This window comes from Eubalaena glacialis, chromosome X (assembly GCF_028564815.1).
Source record: "Eubalaena glacialis isolate mEubGla1 chromosome X, mEubGla1.1.hap2.+ XY, whole genome shotgun sequence".
NCBI lineage: Eukaryota > Metazoa > Chordata > Mammalia > Artiodactyla > Balaenidae > Eubalaena > Eubalaena glacialis.
The window spans coordinates 50,824,274-50,846,490 of NC_083736.1; the positions used below are offsets into that span (position 1 = coordinate 50,824,274).

Here is a 22,217-nt window from a genome sequence, read left to right on the forward strand (position 1 = left end):
GAAAGGCTCTTGGTGCTCCAGCCAGTAATCAGGGCTGTGCCTCTGAGGTGGGAGAGCCAACTTCAGGACACTGGTCCACAAGAGACCTCCCAGCTCCACCTAATACCAAACAGCGAAAATCTCCCAGAGATCTCCATCTCAACACCAAGACCCAGTTTCACTCAACGACCAGCAAGCTACAGTGCTGGACACCCTATGCCAAACAACTAGCAAGACAGGAACACAGCCCCATCCATTAGCAGAGAGGCTGCCTAAAATCATAATAAGGCCAAAGACACCCCAAAGCACACCACCAGACGTGGACCTGCCCACCAGAAAGACAAGATCTAGCCTCATCCACCAGAACACAGGCACTAGTCCCCTCCACCAGGAAGCCTACACAACCCACTGAACCAACCTTAGCCACTGGGGACAGACACGAAAAACAACGGGAACTACGAACCTGCAGCCTGCAAAAAGGAGACCCCACACACAGTAAGATAAGCAAAATGAGAAGACAGAAAAACACACAGCAGATGAAGGAGCAAGGTAAAAACACACCAGACCTAACAAATGAAGAGGAAATAGTCAGTCTACCTGAAAAAGAATTCAGAATAATGATAGTAAAGATGATCCAAAATCTTGGAAATAGAATAGACAAAATGCAAGAAACATTTAACAAGGACCTAGAAGAACTAAAGAGGAAACAAGCAATGATGAACAACACAATAAATGAAATTAAAAATACTCTAGAAGGGATCAATAGCAGAATAACTGAGGCAGAAGAACGGATAAGTGACCTGGAAGATAAAATAGTGGAAATAACTACTGCAGAGCAGAATAAAGAAAAAAAAATGAAAAGAAATGAGGACTCATGGACATATATACACTACCAAATGTACAATAGATAGCTAGTGGGAAGCAGCCGCATAGCACAGGGAGATCAGCTCGGTGCTTTGTGACCACCTAGAGGGGTGGGATGGGGAGGGTGGGATGGAGGGAGATGCAAGAGGGAAGAGATATGGGATCATATGTATATGTATAACTGATTCACTTTGTTATAAAGCAGAAACTAACACACCATTGTAAAGCAATTATACTTCAATAAAGATGTTTAAAAAAAAAAAAGAAAAGAAATGAGGACAGTCTCACAGACCTCCGGGACAACATTAAACACACCAACATTCGAATTATAGGGGTCCCAGAAGAAGAAGAGAAAAAGAAAGGGACTGAGAAAATATTTGAAGAGATTACAGTTGAAAACTTCCCTAATATGGGAAAGGAAATAATTAATCAAGTCCTAGAAGCACAGAGAGTCCCATACAGGATAAATCCAAGGAGAAACACACCAAGACACATATTAATCAAACTATCCAAAATTAAATATAAAGAAAACATATTAAAAGCAGCAAGGGAAAAACAACAAATAACACACAAGGGAATCCCCATAAGGTTAACAGCTGATCTTTCAGCAGAAACTCTGCAAGCCAGAAGGGAGTGGCAGGACATATTTAAAGTGATGAAGGACAAAAAACTACAACCAAGATTACTCTACCCAGCAAGGATCTCATTCAGATTTGATGGAGAAATTAAAATCTTTAAAGACAAGCAAAAGCTGAGAGAGTTCAGCACCACCAAACCAGCTTTACAACAAATGCTAAAGGAACTTCTCTAGGCAAGAAACACAAGAGAAGGAAAACACCAACAATAACAAACCCAAAACATTTACGAAAATGGGAATAGGAACATACATATTGATAATTACCTTAAATGTAAATGGAATAAATGCTCCCACCAAAAAACACAGACTGGCTGAATGGATACAAAAACAAGACCCGTATATATGCTGTCTACAAGAGACCCACTTCAGACCTAGGGACACATACAGACTGAAAGTGAGAGGATGGAAAAAGATATTCCATGCAAATGGAAATCAAAAGAAAGCTGGAGTAGCAATTCTCATGTCAGACAAAATAGACTTTGAAATAAAGATATTACAAGAGACAAAGAAGGACACTACATAATGATCAAGGGATCGATCCAAGAAGAAGGTATAGCAATTGTAAATATTTATGCATCGAACATAGGAGCACCTCAATACATAAGGCAAATACTAACAGCCATAAAAGGGGAAATCGACAGTAACACAATCATAGTAGGGGACTTTAACACCCCACTATCACCAATGGACAGATCATACAAAATGAAAATAAATAAGGAAACACAAGCTTTAAATGATACATTAAACAAGATGGGCTTAATTTATATTTATAGGACATTCCACCCAAAAACAACAGAATACATATTTTTCTCAAGTGCTCATGGAACCTTCTCCAGGATAGATCATATCTTGGGTCACAAATCAAGCCTTGGTAAATTTAAGAAAATTGAAATCGTATCAAGTATTTTTTCTGACCACCACGCTATGAGACTAGATATCAATTACAGGAAAAGATCTGTAAAAAATACAAACACATGGAGGCTAAACAATACACTGCTTAATAACGAGATGATCACTGAAGTAATCAAAGGGGAAATCAAAAAATACCTAGAAACAAATGACAACAGGGACACGACAACCCAAATCCTATGGGATGCAGCAAAAGCAGTTCTAAGAGGGAAGTTTATAGCAATACAATCTTACCTGAAGAAACAGGAAACATCTCAAATAAACAAGCTAACCTTCCAACTAAAGCAATTAGAGAAAGAAGAACAAAAAAACCCCAAAGTTAGCAGAAGGAAAGAAATCATAAAGATCGGATGAGAAATAAATGAAAAAGAAATGAATGAAATAATAACAAAGTTCAATAAAACTAAAAGCTGGTTCTTTGAGAAGATAAACAAAATTGATCAACCATTAGCCAGACTCATCAAGAAAAAAAGGGAGAAGACTCAAATCAATAGAATTAGAAATGAAAAAGGAGAGGTAACAACTGACACTTCAGAAATACAAAAGATCATGAGAGATTACAACAAGAAACTCTATGGCAATAAAATGGACAAGCTGGAAGAATTGGACAAATTCTTAGAAATGCACAACCTGCCGAGACTGAACCAGGAAGAAATACAAAATATGAACAGACCAATCACAAGCACTGAAATTGAAACTGTGATTAAAATTCTTCCAACAAACAAAAGCCCAGGACCAGATGGCTTCACAGGCGAATTCTATCAAACATTTAGAGAAGAGCTAACACCTATCCTTCTCAAACTCTTCCAAAATATTGCAGAGAGAGGAACACCCCCAACTCATTCTACGAGGCCACCATCACCCTGATACCAAAACCAGAAAATGATGTCACAAAGAAAGAAAACTACAGGCCAATATCACTGATGAACATAGATGCAAAAATCCTCAACAAAATACTAGCAAACAGAATCCAACAGCACATTAAAAGGATCATACACCATGATCAAGTGGGGTTTATCCAGGAATGCAAGGATTCTTCAATATACGCAAATCAATCAACGTGATACACCATATTAACAAATTGAAGGAGAAAAACCATATGATCATCTCAATAGATGCAGAGAAAACATTTGACAAAATTCAACACCCATTTATGATAAAAGCCCTGCAGAAAGTAGGCATAGAGGGAAATTTCCTCAACATAATAAAGGCCATACATGACAAACCCACAGCCAATATCGTCCTCAATGTTGAAAAACTGAAACCATTTCCACTAAGATCAGGAACAAGACAAGGTTGCCCACTCTTACCACAATTATTCAACATAGTTTTGGAAGTTTTAGCCACAGCAATCAGAGAAGAAAAAGAAATGAAAGGAATCCAAATTGGAAAAGAAGAAGTAAAGCTGTCACTGTTTGCAGATGACATGATACTATACATAGAGAATCCTAAAGATTCTACAAGAAAACTACTGGAGCTAATCAATGAATTTGGTAAAGTAGCAGGATACAAAATTAATGCACAGAAATCTCTTGCATTCCTATACATTAATGATGAAAAATCTGAAAGTGAAATTAAGAAAACACTCCCATTTACCATTGCAACAAAAAGAATAAAATATCTAGGAATAAACCTACTTAAGGAGACAAAAGACCTGTATGCAGAAAATTATAAGACACTGATGAAAGAAATTAAAGATGATACAAATAGATGGAGAGATAGTCCATGTTCTTGGATTGGAAGAATCAACATTGTGAAAATGACTCTGCTACCCAAAGCAATCTACAGATTCAATGCAATCCCTATCAAACTACCACTGGCATTTTTCACAGAACTAGAAGAATACATTTCACAATTTGTATGGAAACACAAAAGACCCTGAAGAGCCAAAGCAATCTTGAGAACGAAAAATGGAGCTGGAGGAATAAGGCTCCCTGACTTCAGACTATACTATAAAGCTACAGTAATCAAGAGAGTATGGTACTGGCACAAAAACAAATATAGATCAATGGAACAGGATAGAAAGCCCAGAGATAAACCCACGCACATATGGTCACCTTATGTTTGATAAAGGAGGTAAGCATATACAGTGGAGAAAAGACAGCCTCTTCAATAAGTGGTGCTGGTAAAACTGGACAGGTACATGTAAAAGTATGAAATTAGAACACTCTCTAACACCATACACAAAAATAAACTCAAAATGGATTAAAGAAAGTGAGTCATTTGTTGAGACGTTGATGGACCTAGAGACTGTCATACAGAGTGAAGTAAGTCAGAAAGAGAAAAACAAATATCATATATTAACGCATGTATGTGGAACCTAGAAAAATGGTACAGATGAACAAGTTTGCATGGCAGAAATTGAGACACAGATGTAGAGAACAAACGTATGGACCCCAAGGGGGGAAAACCATGGGGGGGTGGGGATGGTGGTGTGCTGAATTGGCCGATTGGGATTGACATGTATACACTGATGTGTATAAAATTGATGACTAATAAGAACCTGCTGTATAAAAAAATAAATAAAATAAAATTCAAAAGTAAAAAAAAAACTAATACTAAACTTCCTTTGGGTTATTTGTATGGAAATATGTTAATATAAATGTTTCAGACATTACATGAAATTCCTAAAAATCTTATATGTTCTGGTATAATGTTATAAGTCATAATTCTAGTTATTACTTTAAAATGTGTATCTCAGAAATAACTAAATTTCCTTGTCAATTGAATTATTATGAACTTTCATGAAATCTTTAACCATGGTCATTTTTAAGTCTTTTGTCATTTACAGGCAGTTCTGGGTGTACTCTGATGCTTTTGCAAAAATATTCCTATAGAAGGGTTTCATCTTCAAGGAATTCATGGAAAAGACTCTGACAAGTACAGGTTTCTGGTAACTGACTATACTGCTGAACTGAATAAGCATTTTCAGAACTCTAATGGAAAAATGATGTATTCATAAAAGTGCTAACAAAAGGTCAAGATGAAAAAAGTTTAATTACATGGGAGTGCGTGAACTGATGAGGATGATTATAATTTTTGTGACTTTCTGTTTGAATTTAAAAAATGTGATGTAAATTTATGTAAAAAGAACTTAATGTAAAACAAGAAAACAAACAAACAAACCAAAAAAAAAACAGAAAAAGAAAATAAGTTTAAAAATGTGTGACTGGTAACTTTTAAAAATTGTGAATCACTGTGCTGTACATCTGAAATGAACATAATATTGTGAATCAACTCTACTGCAATTAAAAAAAAAAAAAGAATAAAATACCTAGGGATAAATTTAACCAAGGATGTGAAAGACCTATAATCTGAAAACTATAAAACTCTGATGAAAGAAATTGAAGCTAAAAAAAAATAGGTCAATATCCCATGCTCTTGGATTAGAAGAATTAATATTGTTAAAATGGCCACATTATCCAAAACAATCTACAGATTTAATGCAATCCCTATCAAAATACCCATGCCATTTTTCACAGAACTAGAACAAATAATCCTAAAGTTTATATGAAACCACAAAAGACCCAAGATTAGGAAAGCAATCTTGAGAAAAAAGAACACAGCTGCTGGTGTAACCCTCCCATACTTCAGAATATACTACAAAGCTACATTAATCAAAAAAGCATGGTTTTGGCACCAAAACAAACACATAGATCAATGGAAAAGAGAAGAGAGCCTGGAAATAAACCCATGCCTCTATGGTCAATTAATCTATGACAAAGAATGTAAGAATATACAGTGGAGAAAAGACCATCTCTTCAAAAAGTGGTGCTGGGAAAATTGGACTGCCACATGTAAAACAATGAGATTAGAACATTCCCTCACACCATATACATAAATAAACTCAAAATGTTTTAAAGACCTAAATGTAAGACAGAAAACCTTAAAACTCTTAGAAGAGAACATTGGCTGAACACTCCCTGACATAAATGGTAGCAATATTTTCTTGGATCAGTCTCCTAAGGCAAATGAAATAAAGGCAAAAATAAGCAAATGGAACCTAACTAAACTTAAAAGCTTTTACACAGTAAATGAATCTATCAACAAAAGAAAAGAGTACCTATGGAATGGGAGAAAATATTTGCCATTGATGCACTGACAAAGGGTTAATATTCAAAATATACAAACAGCTTATACAACTCAATATCAAAAAAAATCAACTCAATTAAAAAATGGGCAGATGACCTGAATAGACATTTTTCCAAAAACAGACACACAGTTGACTAACAGGCACATGAAAAGATGCTCAACATCACTATTTATTGGAGAAATGCAAATCAAAACAACAATGAGATATCACCTGGCACCTTTCAGAATGCCTATCATCAAAAAGCCTACAAATAACAAATGTTGGAGACTATGTGGAAAAAAGGGTACCCCTGTACTCTGTTGGTGGGAATGTAAATTGGTGCAACCACTATGGAAAACAGTATGGAGGTTATATGGCTATATACCCATAAAAATGAAAACATTAATTCAAAAAGATACATGTACCTCAGTGTTCATAGTAACACTACTTAGAACAGCCAAGACACAGGAGCAACCCACGTGCCCATCAACATACGACTGGATTAAGAAGATGTGGTATATATAAATATACAATGGAATATTAGCCATAAAAAAGTATGAAATGCTACCGTCTGCAGCAACGTGGATGGGTTTAGAGAACATGATTCTTATTGAAATACATCAGACAGAAAAAGATAAATACTGTATGGTATCACTTATATGTGGATTTTTTTAAAAAAATACACGGGAATGTATATGCAAAACAGAAATAATCTCACAGATATAAAAAGCAAACTTGTGGTTACCAAAAGGGAGAGAGAAGGTGGGAGGGATAAATTCAGGTTATGGGATTAACAGAGACAAACTACTATGTATAAAATGTATAAGCAACAGGATATACTGTATACCAAAGGGAATTATAGCCATTATCTTGTAATATCCTAATTGCTAAAAATACTGAATTTCTACACTGTACACCTGAAACTAATATAATATTGTAAATCACCTATACTTCCTTAAGAAATAAAGTTTGTCATCATATACTTAAATTGCAAAAATGTAGATTTTGAAGTATTATGAATACTGACATTTTGAAATAAACTGTTACTCTCTTAAATATACCCAACAGAATCTAAATACTGTAGCAATTTGAGATCAGCTATCATTTGTTTTTTTTGTTTTTTTTTAACATCTTTATTGGAGTATAATTGCTTTACAATGGTGTGTTAGTTTCTGCTGTATAACAGTGAATCAGCTATACATATACATGCATCCCCATCTCCTCCCTCTTGAGTCTCCCTACCACCCTCCCTATCCCACCCCTCTAGGTGGACACAAAGCACCGAGCTGATCTCCCTGTGCTATGTGGCTGCTTCCCACTAGCTAGCTATTTTACATTTGGTAGTGTATATATGTCAATGCCACTCTCTCACTTCGTCCCAGATTACCCTTCCCCCTTATCATTTGTTTTTAAAATACATTAAAATAATTTTCTTTAACTATTGGATAATTTATATTGTTTCTTTTTTTCCTCTAATGTATAGTTCCATTTATTATCACCCCAGAATTTTTGTCCTAATTTTATATATTTTTTGTTAAAAAGCTTTTCATTGATCACTGTATCATATTTCCCTACCTCAAAAACTATTTAAATTAAAATTAATTTTAAAGGTTAAAAACTGTTCCTTATTAATTTATCATTCGATTATTGTCAGTATATGATTGATCAAAATAATATAAATGCATCACCAATCTTTGTAAATTTTAAAAAGTAAAAAGTTAAAATTTAATTGAATATTCATTTGAGGGATTTTTTCCCTATTATTTTATTTAACCAAACATGAATAGTACTCATTGCTAGCAATTTTTTTCCTTTAAAATTTTTATTAATATAAGCACTAAAATATATAATAAATAAATGAATAGATGGGAATTAAAGGACTTTATAGTAATTTCCTTCCATCTTTAATTTCCTTGCAGATAATATGCCAAAAATCACATAATTATCCATCTTCATAAATCATTTTAATCATTTATCAGCTGACAATTCAATTAGGTCCTCTTTCGATTTTGTCCAAGACAAAGAATTGGAAATTACAGACTTGCAAAATGATTTATTACGTAGTGTTTAGAGTCATTCACTTTCTCAGTGTGGACACCAATATGTACTTCAAATTTTCCCTTTGTAAACAAACTCAAGGTTTTCATCCCCAGAGGCAATGCAATATTGTCAAATCTTAGATGGATGACAGAAGTATGCCTTTATTTTGTAAAGCGGGAAAAGGTAAATTGCAAAAAGGGACATTTTCTAGCAGATCAATTTTAGGAAAGAAGCTATGTGGAAATTGAGTATGTAGAAATTGATTCTCTTTAAGCTACTATCTTTATCCTCCTACTGTTTGAAAAGGCTTTGTGTAGACAAACTCAATTTGAAGACTTGCCATAGATAATACTGCTACCACTGCTGTATCTGGTGGAACAACTGATTTTTACCATTGAAATCGAGCCGAACCCTGTGGGCTCCCGGGCACAAAAGCCTTTCTGTGTCCCTTATTTCTTGTTTGTAGGAAATAGGCTTCATTCAACCCCATCTCATATCCTGCTCAACTCCCAGTGTTCAGTTGGAAGTTCCCAGTGTTCAGCTGGAAGTCTCATAGCTCTGATGGTAAATGACATGGAAAGATAAACTGAAGGAAAAGTAAGTATTGGCTGCTATCATCATCCTCTTCATCGTCACCATCATCGATGGAGTGTTTGTGCCAATACAGACATATTTATACTCCCCCCCAGGGTGAATACCCCACATTCTAATAAAGTGACACAAGTGTGTTCTTGGATTTTGCAACTCACCTCAGTGCTTCAGTGCTTCTACTCTTCAGGAGATAGAATGAGGGAAGGGATGGCTTGAACTCTTCCAGAAAGGGTCAAAAAACTCCAATGCCTATGGGACCAACTAGATAAGCAATTTAATAAAGTGGACTTGGTAGAGTCAGAGCACATGCCTTGTCTAAAAGGGACAGCCACTATTCAGCTCCAGTCAAACTGTGGCCCTTCAAGTGTATTAGTCTAATATAGCCATATCATCCAGTTTTAAAAGAAAAGCTTGAAATGTGGATTCGTATGGGAAATTTGCCAAGTATTAGGTGTTGGCAGGCCAAAGCCAGTCCATGAGTTGCCAGTTTGTAATTCATGTGCTAAAGTTTAAAGTGGGTATAGCACCAGAATTTCTGAACATTCAAGAAAGCCTGACTTGTTCATTCTTTTTTATATGCAAACTAAATGAAAAATCAAGATTATTAGAAGATTACAGGTACTATAGATTTAGAACAAGAATGATAGATGATTTGAATATACACCTCTAGAACATAATATGTATCTGCCAGGTAGACTATCTTTGGTCTGATCCTTTGCTGGTTTTTTTGCTTTTGTTTTTGTTTCTGTTTGTTTTTTGTTTTTTTTTTTGGTCATAGTTTAACTTACCAAGGGTAAATTTATTTCATTTGTTTTATTTCAGAAGAGAGGGTGTGTCAGAGCAATTGATGTCTCTATCATGTATTTACTACAACTGTGAAATGTATGCATGTTAGTCCCAGTTTTGCTGATGAAGAAACTGAGATTCAGAAAAATGAAATGAACTGCACTAAGATCATACAGCCATAAGTGACCAAGCCAGAGTTGAAATCCTGGTCTTTTTGGCTTAAGTCTAGGCTCTTGCCATTGTACCACCCTGCTGTCTCTCTAGTTCTGCTTGTATTATTTGCCCCTATGTGCATCAGTAGGAGTGGGGAGCAACCATAGGATTTCCCTTAAATTCTGTAGATATACTCCATTTAATTAGTACAATCACTTCAAGACCCCAACAACCGAAAATACTTCCTCAGGATAAATTCCTAAAGAAGAATTACTCAGTAAAATTGTCTGCATGTTTTATTAAGCTTTCGGTGTTTATTAGCAAATTGTCCTTCAGATAAGTTGAACCTACCAAGTAACCTAATTCCCAGTAGGAATGAGGTCCTGTTTCCTCTAATAATAATAACAATAATATTATTCATATAGTGCTTACTATGAATGGGGCACTGTTCTATGTGCTTGACATATGTTAATTTATTTGATTTCCAGAAAGCTCATTTCACAGATGACAAATATCAAGGCACAGAAAGGTTAAATTACTTGCCCAACATCATGTAGTGAACAAGTGGAAGTAGTGGAACCAGGATTTGAAGCTAGGCAGTCTAGACTGACTATGTCAGGACTGAATATTATATTGTTCTCTTTAATTTAATAGACAAAATATTTCAGTTATATTAATTTGTATTTTTTTACTTAAAGAAGATAACATTTTTTTCTTTTTCTTTCCTCCCTCCCTTTTCCTTCCTTCCTTCCTTCCTTCCTTCCTGACCCTTTTTTCCCCTTTTGTGACATTAACATACTAATGTCTTCTGTCTATTTTTCTCTTATGGTGTTCATTTAAAAAATGATTTGTAAGAAGTGTGTTATGTCAAGAATATTACGACTTCATGTGTTATAAATGTTGCAATTTCTTTTAGTTTGACTTTAACCTTTTAATTTTTATTGTATTTTTGACATATAGAATTTTAAAAATCCTTAGGAAATCTGTCTATCTTTCCATTTATGTTTTTTTTTGTTTTAGAAAGGCCATAACCAAACCAAGGTTATATAAATATTTGCTATAATAGTTTTCTGCAAATTTTATGATTTCATTTTTTATCTAGAATTTATTTTGGCATTTAAGATGAAGATTCATGGATTCATGGAAAGTTTCACTCTTTCCACCTTTCCAACATGTTAGGGATTTATTGTGTTTCTCATGTCATTTTTGTCAGTTCAATGGTATTTGGTAAAGATAGGAGGTAAAAGCATAGGCTTAGTTGCCACCTTGAATAAGAAAGCTGATTTTAAAATAGTTAATTATTTCATTTCTTATTTTTTTTCTTACAAGTTTCTTACGTGACCTGTTAAGGTTTTCTACTTCTTGAATATACTTTGGTCATGTACACTTTCCTAAAAAAGTAATACAGTGATCCATTTTTCTTTGTCATTAGCAAAGATTTGCACAAAGTCTTTTCTCATGATTCTCAAAAATATACCCTTTATCTGTGATTAAATCTACTCATGGAATTCTAGTTTTCATGTAATTATCTTGTTGCTCTTTTCTTAAGTTTCAGCTGATTAATGTTGTGCTTCTCACTAACAAAGGCATGTTCATTTAACTGCTGGAATGCTAATTTTATTTAGTTGTAATTTAAAACATTAAAGTGGATATATTTTGGACTAAAATGCAAAAAATAACATGCTTTATAAGATAAATGAAGAGAATTCAAGATAATGTGCTTTTGGCCAAACTCGTTGAAACAGAGGGTAGAATGGTGGTTACCAGGGGCTGGGAGATGAGGGGAATTGGGGAGGTGTTGGTCAAAGGCTATGAACTTCCAGTTACGAGATGAATAAGTTCCAGGGATCTAATTACAGCATGGTGATTATAGTTAATAATGCTGTATTGTATACTTGAAAGTTGCTAAGAGAATAGATCTTAAATGTTCTCACCATAAAAAAGAAAAGGTCTTTATGTGACCTGATAATGCTGCAATGGTAATCATTTTTCAATATATACGTATATCAAATCAATGGGCTGTACACCTTAAATTTACACAGTGTTATATGTCAACTATATCTCAATAAATCTGGGGTGGAGAGAGAAAACAATGGCCAAAATAACACTAAATCTCTATCTACTGAGCCCAAACTGTGGTCTTCCTCCACCTCCCATGGGGAGACCTCTTTGAAAAAGTCTTTCAGTTTCTCAGAAATTACCCTCTATGGAAGAACTCAGGATGATTGCTATTTATTGTTTTTTTTTAAATTTATTTATTTTTGGCTGTGTTGGGTCTTCATTGCTTCGTGTGGGCTTTCTCTAGTTGTGGTGAGCAGGGGATACTCTTCGTTGTGGTGTGCGGGCTTCTGATTGCGGTGGCTTCTCTTGTTGTGGAGCACGGGCTCTAGGTGTGTGGGATTCAGTAGTTGTGGCACACGGGCTTAGTTGCTCCATGGCATGTGGGATGTTCCTGAAGCAGGGATCGAACCCTTGTCCCCTGCATTGGCAGGTGGATTCTTAACCATTGCACCACCAGGGATAAAGAGCTTACAGTAGGAAAAAAAAAAAAAAAAAAAGAAATGTGCTTTTAGGAGAATTCAGGAAGAGGATGAGTGTGCTTTTGCCCGTGCTGTGTTCCTTGGTGAGAGACTTGTAAGAGAATCACCTAATTATAATGGTTTATCTATTTGACTTGTTCTTCAAAGACTTTCTTAGATTTTCTTAGCAAATTTCATTTTTTGAGTCTGTTAATTCATTAATGTTTGATTTTTATCATTTTGTAGCCATCATCCTGCTTCCCTCTTTTTTCTGTTGTCCTCTTTATTTGAATGCCTAATTAATTTTTTCTCTCTCTATTCTTTGGTATTTAAGATCTTTGAGAGTATAAATTTCACTCTGAGCTCATTCACATAGTTAAATCAAATACCACTAAATTGAAGCTTGATAAGAATGCAGATTCCTGAGCACCACTTATATTTTGGTAGGTTTGGAGTGGGGTCTAGAAATCCGTATTTTTGAATGAGATCCTCAGATCACATATAGGGAAATCCCATCATAATTATGAATGTTTATGTTCTTATTATCATTATTTTTCTAAATTCACTCTAATAAGAACTTTGATTTGCACTTTGTCCCAAAAGTGCTTAATTCTGTTTTAATTTTCAAGTGGTTGAGTTTTTCATTCACAGTTTCATTATTAATATCTAGTTTTGTTCTACTGAGATCAAGGAAGATGACCTGTGATACTTTCTTAATTTTTTTCTTTTTTGAGAAAATTAAAAATCTAAAAAAAATATAAAATAGTATTATAACAAATACTCATATCCCTACCACCTAGAATTAACTCTTGTTATTTTGCCATATTCGCTTCCATTTAAAAGAGAAAATATATTTTTAGAGATTTAATTAAATTTCCTTTTAATTACTGTCCTGTGTCCTATTTTATTTCCTCTTCCTCATGGGTGCAAATTTGGTATGAATCATTCTAGTATATTTTCAATAGCTTCGCATACATATGAATGCATCTATAAACACCATAGAGTGTTTTGCTAATTAATTAGGTTTTTGAGATCTATATATATAAATATATTTAGATCTAGTTCATTCCTTTTATCTTCTGTATTCTAATAATCACATTAATCACACTATATTAATCCATCCCCGTATTGAGAGACATCATATACCTATATTTTTTTCTTATCTTGAGATTTACTAAAGCATTTGTGGCCTAAATGCTATTAAATGTTGACTGGATACTAGGGGGAAAAGGTACTTTTTTGCATGGTATAAACCAGAATTAGAAATTTATACATAAATTTGAAATTATTCATTCTATTATTCAAGGGCTAGATCTTTATTTCTCCTACTTAATCTGTAACTAAATTAGATACATGTGTTAATAGCTGCCACTACTACTGTGTGCCTGTCAATTTCTACCTATAATTTCTCACCAAAATACCTTCTCATTTTTAAAAATTGTAAATGCAGTGCATACTTATAAAAGTCATCAGAAATTTTTAAATTTTATTTTAAAAAAAGGAACAGGGGACTTCCCTGTTGGCACAGTGGTTAAGAATCTGCCTGCCAATGCAGGGGACACGGGTTTGATCCCTGGTCTGGGAAGATTCCACATGCTGAGGAGCAACTAAGCCCTGTGCCACAACTACTGAGCCTGCGCTCTAGAGCCTGCGTGCCACAACTACTGAGCCCCGTGCCACAACTACTGAAGCCCGTGCGCCTAGAGCCCATGCTTCGCAACAAGAGAAGCCACTGCAATGAGAAGCCCATGCACGACAACGAAGAGTAGCCCCCGCTTGCCGCAACTAGAGAAAGCCCTCATGCAGCAACGAAGATCCAACTCAGCAAAAAAAAAAAGGAACAGTTATTCATAATTTTAGCACCAAGTAATAACCACCATTAACATACTTGTGTATAGTGTTCCAGGTTTCTTTTTATACATACACATACATTGTCTTTAAAGACAGTTTACACATACAAACTATTTATATAGTTTTAAAATAAAAATATACTTACTGTATTTTTTGGTACTGAAACATATGTGATTGTATAATTTCTAACTGTATGGACATATATAAAACTGAAAGTGAAAATACTCTGTAATTTCCCTGTAACTACCATTTATTTCATGTACACTTTTTATCATACAAATTAACCACCCATTTCTTAAACAGTGAATATTATTTTTTTGTATGGTAATATCATAATATATCTGCCCAATCCTGTGTAAAGAGACACTGATTATCTTTTAAAATAATTTTTTTAAATGCTGCAGTGCACGTACATTTTATACATATGTATTTTTGTGTCCTTATCCAATTATTTTCATAGGTGAGGTCTCTAAATTAGGCATTTCCAAATAAAGGTGGAAATATTTAAAATGTTTACATATATGTTAAAATTGCCTTAAGATAACAACTTACACTTCAATTGGCATGACAGTTCATTTTCTCAGCTCTCTCTCAATGATAAGGTTTATTATTATTTTTCATCTTTGCCAATATAAGACAGAAGAATAATCTCATTGTTTTAATTTGAAATTCTTTGATTGCTAGTAAGCTTAATCATCCTTTTATACGCCCATTGGCCATTTGCACTTCTTTTGTAAAATGCAGGCTCTTGCCCAGTCCTCTTCCCTTCCCCCAAGGGGGGTGTTCATCTTTTCCTTTTTGCTTTGTCAGAGTTCTTTGGTTCTCATTTTTGATCTTTTACTTCGGGTCGGTTTGATTCAGGCTCTCATCTTTTCACTTCACTGCCTGATGGTATATATATATATATATATATATATATATACTCTCCATTAGTCTTTAATGTCCTTTATAGAAGCTGGCTCCCTTTCCTCTCTTCCTCCTTCCTTCCCTCTCTTTTGTCTTCTGTTGTCCCTTTGTTTCTTTCTCTCTGTTTCTCTCTCTCTCCGTCATCTTTTTTTTTTTTTTCAGTACATAAGTTTTTAATTTTGACCGAGTCGACTCTATCATCCTGGGCCTGGCGCCGCGTCAGCAGAGAGGGGCGGGGAGGCGAGCGCGGAACTGGGGGAGGGGAAGGGGCGGGGAGGAGCGGGCGGAGCAGCTGCGGGAGCTGCTGGGAGACCGCGCGGTGGGATCACACGGTGGCGGCGGCGGCGGCGGCGGCGGCGGCGGCGGCGGCGGCGGCGGCGGCGGCGGCGGCGGCGGCGGCGGCGGCGGCGGCGGCGGCGGCGGCGGCGGCGGCGGCGGCGGCGGCGGCGGCGGCGGCGGCGGCGGCGGCGGCCCAGAGATCTGAGCGGCAAGACCTCGGCCCGCGGCCTACTCGGAGCCCTCTCTCCACCGGAGGACCAGGGATCTGCTGTCTTCAACACAGAGGTACCGTGCTCCGCGCTCCCCGCCCAGCCCGGCCCAGCCTGCTGCGGCGGTGCCTCCTTCCTTCCTTCTTCCCTCGCTCTCTCTCTCGCCCGCCCGCCCGCCCGCGCCTTCCCTGTCTGCCTGCGTCACTGCGGCCGCCATGGCTGAGAACGGCGAGAGCAGCGGCCCCCCGCGCCCCTCCCGCGGCTCTGCTGCGGCCCAAGGCCCTGCCTCTGCCCCGGCGGAGCCCAAAATTATCAAAGTCACTGTGAAGACCCCCAAAGAGAAAGAGGAGTTCGCAGTGCCCGAGAACAGCTCAGTCCAGCAGTTTAAGGAAGCGATTTCGAAACGCTTCAAATCCCAAACGGATCAGCTAGTGCTGATTTTTGCCGGAAAAATCTTAAAAGATCAAGATACCTTGATTCAGCATGGCATCCATGATGGACTGACTGTTCATCTTGTCATCAAAAGCCAGAACCGACCTCAGGGCCAGTCCACCCAGCCTAGTAATGCCACGGGAACTAATACTACCACCGCGTCGACTCCCAGGAGTAACTCCACACCTATTTCCACAAATAGCAACCCGTTTGGGTTGGGGAGCCTGGGAGGACTTGCAGGCCTTAGCAGCCTGGGCTTGAGCTCGACCAACTTCTCTGAGCTCCAGAACCAGATGCAGCAGCAGCTCCTGTCCAGCCCTGAGATGATGATCCAAATCATGGAAAATCCCTTTGTTCAGAGCATGCTTTCGAATCCTGATCTGATGAGGCAGCTCATTATGGCCAATCCACAGATGCAACAATTGATTCAGAGAAACCCAGAAATCAGTCACCTGCTCAACAACCCAGATATAATGAGGCAGACCCTCGAAATCGCCAGGAATCCAGCTATGATGCAAGAAATGATGAGAAATCAAGACCTGGCTCTCAGCAATCTTGAAAGCATCCCAGGTGGCTACAATGCTTTACGGCGCATGTACACTGACATTCAAGAACCCATGCTGAATGCCGCACAAGAGCAGTTTGGGGGTAATCCGTTTGCCTCGGTGGGGAGCAGTTCCTCCTCTGGGGAAGGTACGCAGCCTTCCCGCACAGAAAATCGCGATCCACTACCCAATCCGTGGGCGCCACCACCGGCTACCCAGAGTTCTGCGACCACCAGCACAACAACGAGCAGTGGCAGTGGATCTGGCACTAGCTCTAGCAGTGCTACGGGGAACACAGTGGCTGCAGCTAATTATGTCGCCAGCATCTTCAGCACCCCAGGAATGCAGAGCTTGCTGCAACAGATAACTGAAAACCCCCAGCTGATCCAGAATATGCTGTCTGCACCCTATATGAGAAGCATGATGCAGTCGCTGACCCAGAATCCAGATTTGGCTGCACAGATGATGCTGAATAGCCCTGTGTTTACTGCAAATCCTCAGCTGCAGGAGCAGATGCGTCCACAGCTCCCTGCTTTCCTGCAGCAGATGCAAAATCCAGACACACTCTCAGCCATGTCGAACCCAAGAGCAATGCAGGCTTTAATGCAGATCCAGCAGGGGCTACAGACATTAGCCACTGAAGCACCTGGCCTCATTCCAAGCTTCACTCCAGGTGTGGGGGTGGGGGTGCTGGGAACGGCTATAGGCCCTGTAGGCCCAGTCACACCCATAGGCCCCATTGGCCCCATAGTCCCGTTTACTCCCATAGGCCCCATTGGACCCATAGGACCCACTGGCCCTGCAGGCCCCCCTGGCTCCACTGGCTCAGGCGCCCCCCCTGGGCCCACTGTATCTAGCTCTGCACCCAGTGAAACTACGAGCCCAACATCGGAATCTGGACCCAACCAGCAGTTCATTCAGCAAATGGTGCAGGCTCTGGCTGGAGCAAATCCTCCGCAGCTGCCGAATCCAGAAGTCAGATTTCAACAACAACTGGAACAGCTCAACGCAATGGGGTTCTTAAACCGGGAAGCAAACTTGCAGGCTCTAATAGCAACAGGAGGCGACATCAATGCAGCCATTGAGAGGCTGCTGGGTTCCCAGCCATCGTAATTACATTTCTGTACCTTGAAAAAATGTATCTTATTTTTGATAATGGCTCTTAAATCTTTAAACACACAAAATTGTACTTTACTTTCACTTTGATTCTTTTAACTCTGTCTAGTTATAAATTTAATATGCATTTTAAGGTGGAGTCCTTTCCTCCCTCTTTGTTTCCTCCCTCCCTCCCTCCCTTCTCTCCTCCCTTCCCTCTTCCCTTCCTCCCTCCCTCCCTCCCTCCCTCCCTCCGTCCCTTCCTTCCTTCCTTCCTTCCTTCCTTCCTTCTCTGTTTTGAATGGTGGGAATCAATGCCGTTTCACTCAAAGGTGTTGCATGCAAACACTTCTGCTTTTATTGTGATTTTTGGAAACAGGTATCAACCTTTACAGTTGGGTGAACAAGTTTTGTCCTACAGATGTCCAATTTATTTGCATTTTAAACATTATCCTATGATAGTAATTAAATGTAGAATGAAAATATTAAAAACATAAATTAATTGAAGCTCTCTAATTTGTGGTACAATATTGCTTATTGTGACTTTGGCATGTATTTTTGCTAGCAAAATGCTGTAAGATTTATACCATTTGATCTTTTTTGCTATATTTATACACAGTACAGTAAGCACAATTGGAACTGTACATCTAGAAATATTACAACAGAATCTCTGAGCAGAATATGTATAACCAAAATGAGAAAGGATATAAGAAATATTTCTGGAGCTCGGTATGTCTCACAATTTTGTAGAATCTTACAGCATCTTTGATAAACTTCTCAGTGGAAATGTTGGCTAGGCAAGTTCAGTTAAAATATAGTAGAAATGTTTATCCTGGTATCTCTAAGTATACATTTAATTGTACAGAAAACTTACAGTGTGACATTGTGTCAACATTTGCAAATTGATTGTATATGATCTTAATCTTAGTGCAGCCTGAAGGATCAGTATAGTAATGCCAGGAAAGTGCTTTTTTTAAGACTTCCTTCTCAGCTTCTCCCGTAAAGAGACCCTAATACGCATTTTGATTTGTAATTGGAAATGTAACTTTCACTGAAAATGTCATGTGACGTTTGCATTACTTTTAACTGCTGTATATAAAGGAAACTGTATCTTTTGATTCTATCAGTTATTTCTCTTGTGCACAGGGAAAAATGCATTAAAAATGACTAAAAAAATAAAAAAATTAAAAATGGATAAATCTTTTCCTTTTTGCCTTCTGGCCCTAGGATCATGTTTAGAAGGATTGCTAACCCCAAGATTATATAAATCTTATCCTGTATTTCTCTAATTTTGATGGTTTTGTTTTTTAAAAAAAGTTCCTTTGCCCTGTCTGGAATTATTTTGATGTATAGATTTAGGTATTCTAACTTTTTTTTTCCCCCAAAGGGTAGACAGTTGTTACCCGGTTTTTATCTCATTGTCCTCATCCCCCCCTCCATTTGCAATGTCATACATATATATACTTTATTCTGTGTTTGAATTCTCTTTAGTACCACTGAACATTGTAGCCCCAGTACACCAACCTGTAGTTATTGAGTTAGAAATGACTTCATATCTCTTAGGGCAAGTCCTCCTTTTGATCTTATTTATTTTTATTTTTCACAATTTTCTAATGATTCCAACGTGTTTATTTTACCAGATGAACTTTACAGTTATTAGATTTCCCTCCCCCCCAAAAAAAAATAAATTGGGAATTTGATTAGGATTGTCTTAAATTGATACGATAGTGAGAAGTACAGAATTACAGTGCTCTCCAGAAACATGATATATTGCCTCATTTTTAAAAAAGCTTTTACATCCTTCAGGAGAGTTTTATTTATTTAAGTCCCATATAATTTGTAATAAATGTATTCCTAGGTAATACAGATATATGGGAAACAATACTGCAATTGGGAGCTCTTATTCAGTGTGTTACCTGTGTGGTCATTTTTGCTATATAGGGGAAGAATGTATTTTCATAGATTAATTTTAAGTTGGCAGTTTACTGGAATCTATTAAATTCAGAGACATTCAGTTGATCCTTTTGAGTTTTTCCTGGTAAGCAATCATGTCAATGATAAGTTATAATGATAGGTTATTTTCAAAATTTATAACATAGGTTCTGATGGCATGGGTTAAACAATTCCAGAATAGTGCTAAAGAAGAAAAGTGGCAGTGGCATTCTTGTCTTGTTTCTCATTTTAACCAGACTGTGTTTGCTGCAGCAATTCTAAATTGCATTTTTGAAAAACCATTCCTCTGGGAGATGGTCAAATAAGTTTGCAAAATGCTGTATACTATAGCCCCTCTTAGAGAGTCATTAGGCAGTAAATTTTGACTAGTATTATTTTTTTTAAAAGGAGTATGTTCTTTAAAAAAGTAAAAACTATTTAATCTTATCTAACTCAGCATTTCCTAAACTTATTTGAGTAAAGAACAACTATTTTCCCTTTTAAACACCCTAATAACATTTGGCATATCAATGTTCCTCAGAACATCAAGTTAGGAAATGATGATTTATTATTTCACTGCTGTATGGTGCTGGGTGTTTACGATAATTACAATAGCAAAGTCTGCCATAATAAATTTAAGAATTTTTATGACATGAAAGATTTTATAGGAAAATCAATATAAAAATAAGCCAGTAACATAGAAAATAGCAATAAATCAATAGCTATAGGAAAAACTGGATGTTTTCTGAGGCCTGGCTCAGACAATTTAACAGGTAAATTTCTTTCAGGCATTCAAGGAACAGAGAATTCCTTAATTACCCTTGCCAAATGTTTCTCTACCTTTTAATACATTTTGTTTTCTCCCTGAAAAGGTCCAAGTCTTTATTAATTCTATTTTTTGGTTGTATTTTTCCTTTCCAGTTAATTAATTTTTGTTTATAACTTTACCCTTTAAAAAAATTTTTAAAACTGTTCATCTCTTACATGATACAATTTCCTCTTATTATCTTGCAAGTTCTTTTCATAGGCTCTGTTTTTGTTTTGGGTTTTATCTACTGTTAATTCACAATTTATCCATTTATTCATCATTGAATAAGAAGGGCATATCCTAACCCGCTGTCTCTCTCCCTCCAATAAGAGTAGGGTAATTCTTTTATGCTTTCACTGTTTACTTGGTTGTCATCCCCTCTCTAAGCTTACACTAGATGGCTAGATGGTGTAAGTTTATATTACTGGCTCTGTGAGCCAGCAGGATGTGGTAGTGGGGAGGGAACTAGGGCCAGGGGCAATCCCAGCAGGAGATGTTCACCTCAAGTTGGCCTTCTTCATTTGCTCTTTTGGCCTCTACTTCAGGTATGTGATATCATATATACTCGCCACTTGTGTGTGGCCAGTGTGTGGGGGGGGTTGGATATAAAGCATTGAAATAAGTCCTGCTGGTTTATTAATGAGGACTTATATCAGGTTGAGACCATCATGTTTATTGAGACCATGGTCAGAGACGCTGAGTTTGCCTTCTGAGAAGGGGCAGCCTGCTCCAAAGTCTATTGATGTGCAATGTCAAAATAGCAACAAATGGAGTAATTCCTGCCAGGGCCTAGCCCAGGGATTTGGGTTAGGGTATCAGGAGAGCCCTTTGGCCTGTGTTTCATGTTCACAAAACTCAAATTCAGAATTTTAACATTATTCTCAAATGAATTGATTACTCCAGCCATACAGCTAGACTGAGCTGATTGAAAATGTTCATAATACAGCTTAATTTCGTAAATGTAAACTTTTAAAACTATGTGGCAATTTTGATATTTCCAATTTGTATTATTTTATTAAAAAAATGTATTGGGAGGCTTAGATGAAGAACGTTACTCAGGCTTACCTCAATTTATGAGAGGTTCTCATCCCAGTCTTTTTCACTGCCTGCTCCCACCTTCAGTCCTTGCTCCTTTAAGCTAGATGGTATTAGTGCTTTTCTGCCAGGATTTTCTTGATTTGTCAATATATCACAGAACTTCAGATTGGTGATATCTTTCAATATGGCCCCATCAGCATCATGTCTTACAGAAATTCCTTGACAATTCTAATGCCCTCATTGTTGTACAGGTTTTGCTCAATTTTTGTTTCCCTGTGGTTATTTCTATTGATTTGTGGGAGGAAGGGCAAAAATTGGGGACCTTTTCCAATGCTACCATCTTCCCAGAAGGCTGTTAGGAAACTTAGGGGAAAAACAATTTTATAAAACTAGAAAGGAGAAAAATGATTTGGATTATGATTTCAGATATCAGACTGAAGCCACCCAAAGAGCAACTTCATCAGGTGGTGTACATTCTTACCAAGGCTTTAGACATTTTGATAATGGGTAAGCACCATTGGCAAAAGTTATTCTAAACCAGCAAACTCCAAAGGTTGGGTAAGCCACTCTCA

The 22,217-nt window shown here is 37.2% G+C and overlaps 1 protein-coding gene and 1 pseudogene across 1 annotated transcript; one reads left to right on the forward strand and one right to left on the reverse strand.

Annotated features, from left to right (window-relative positions):
* The window catches only part of LOC133081789 (uncharacterized), an 18,887-nt pseudogene extending 2,875 nt beyond the window's left edge, over window positions 1–16,012 (reverse strand).
* UBQLN2 (ubiquilin 2) lies at window positions 15,765–18,967 on the forward strand. Its single transcript, XM_061177798.1, has one exon. The coding sequence runs from the start codon at window positions 16,011–16,013 to the stop codon at window positions 17,883–17,885; it is 1,875 nt and encodes a 624-aa protein (XP_061033781.1). The 5' UTR covers window positions 15,765–16,010; the 3' UTR covers window positions 17,886–18,967.
* The last annotated feature ends 3,250 nt before the right edge of the window (window positions 18,968–22,217 follow it).

Bases quoted from the DNA above. Each gene is read 5' to 3' on its own strand.
- UBQLN2 (XM_061177798.1), top strand. From the start codon at position 16,011: ATGGCTGAGAACGGCGAGAGCAGCGGCCCCCCGCGCCCCTCCCGCGGC.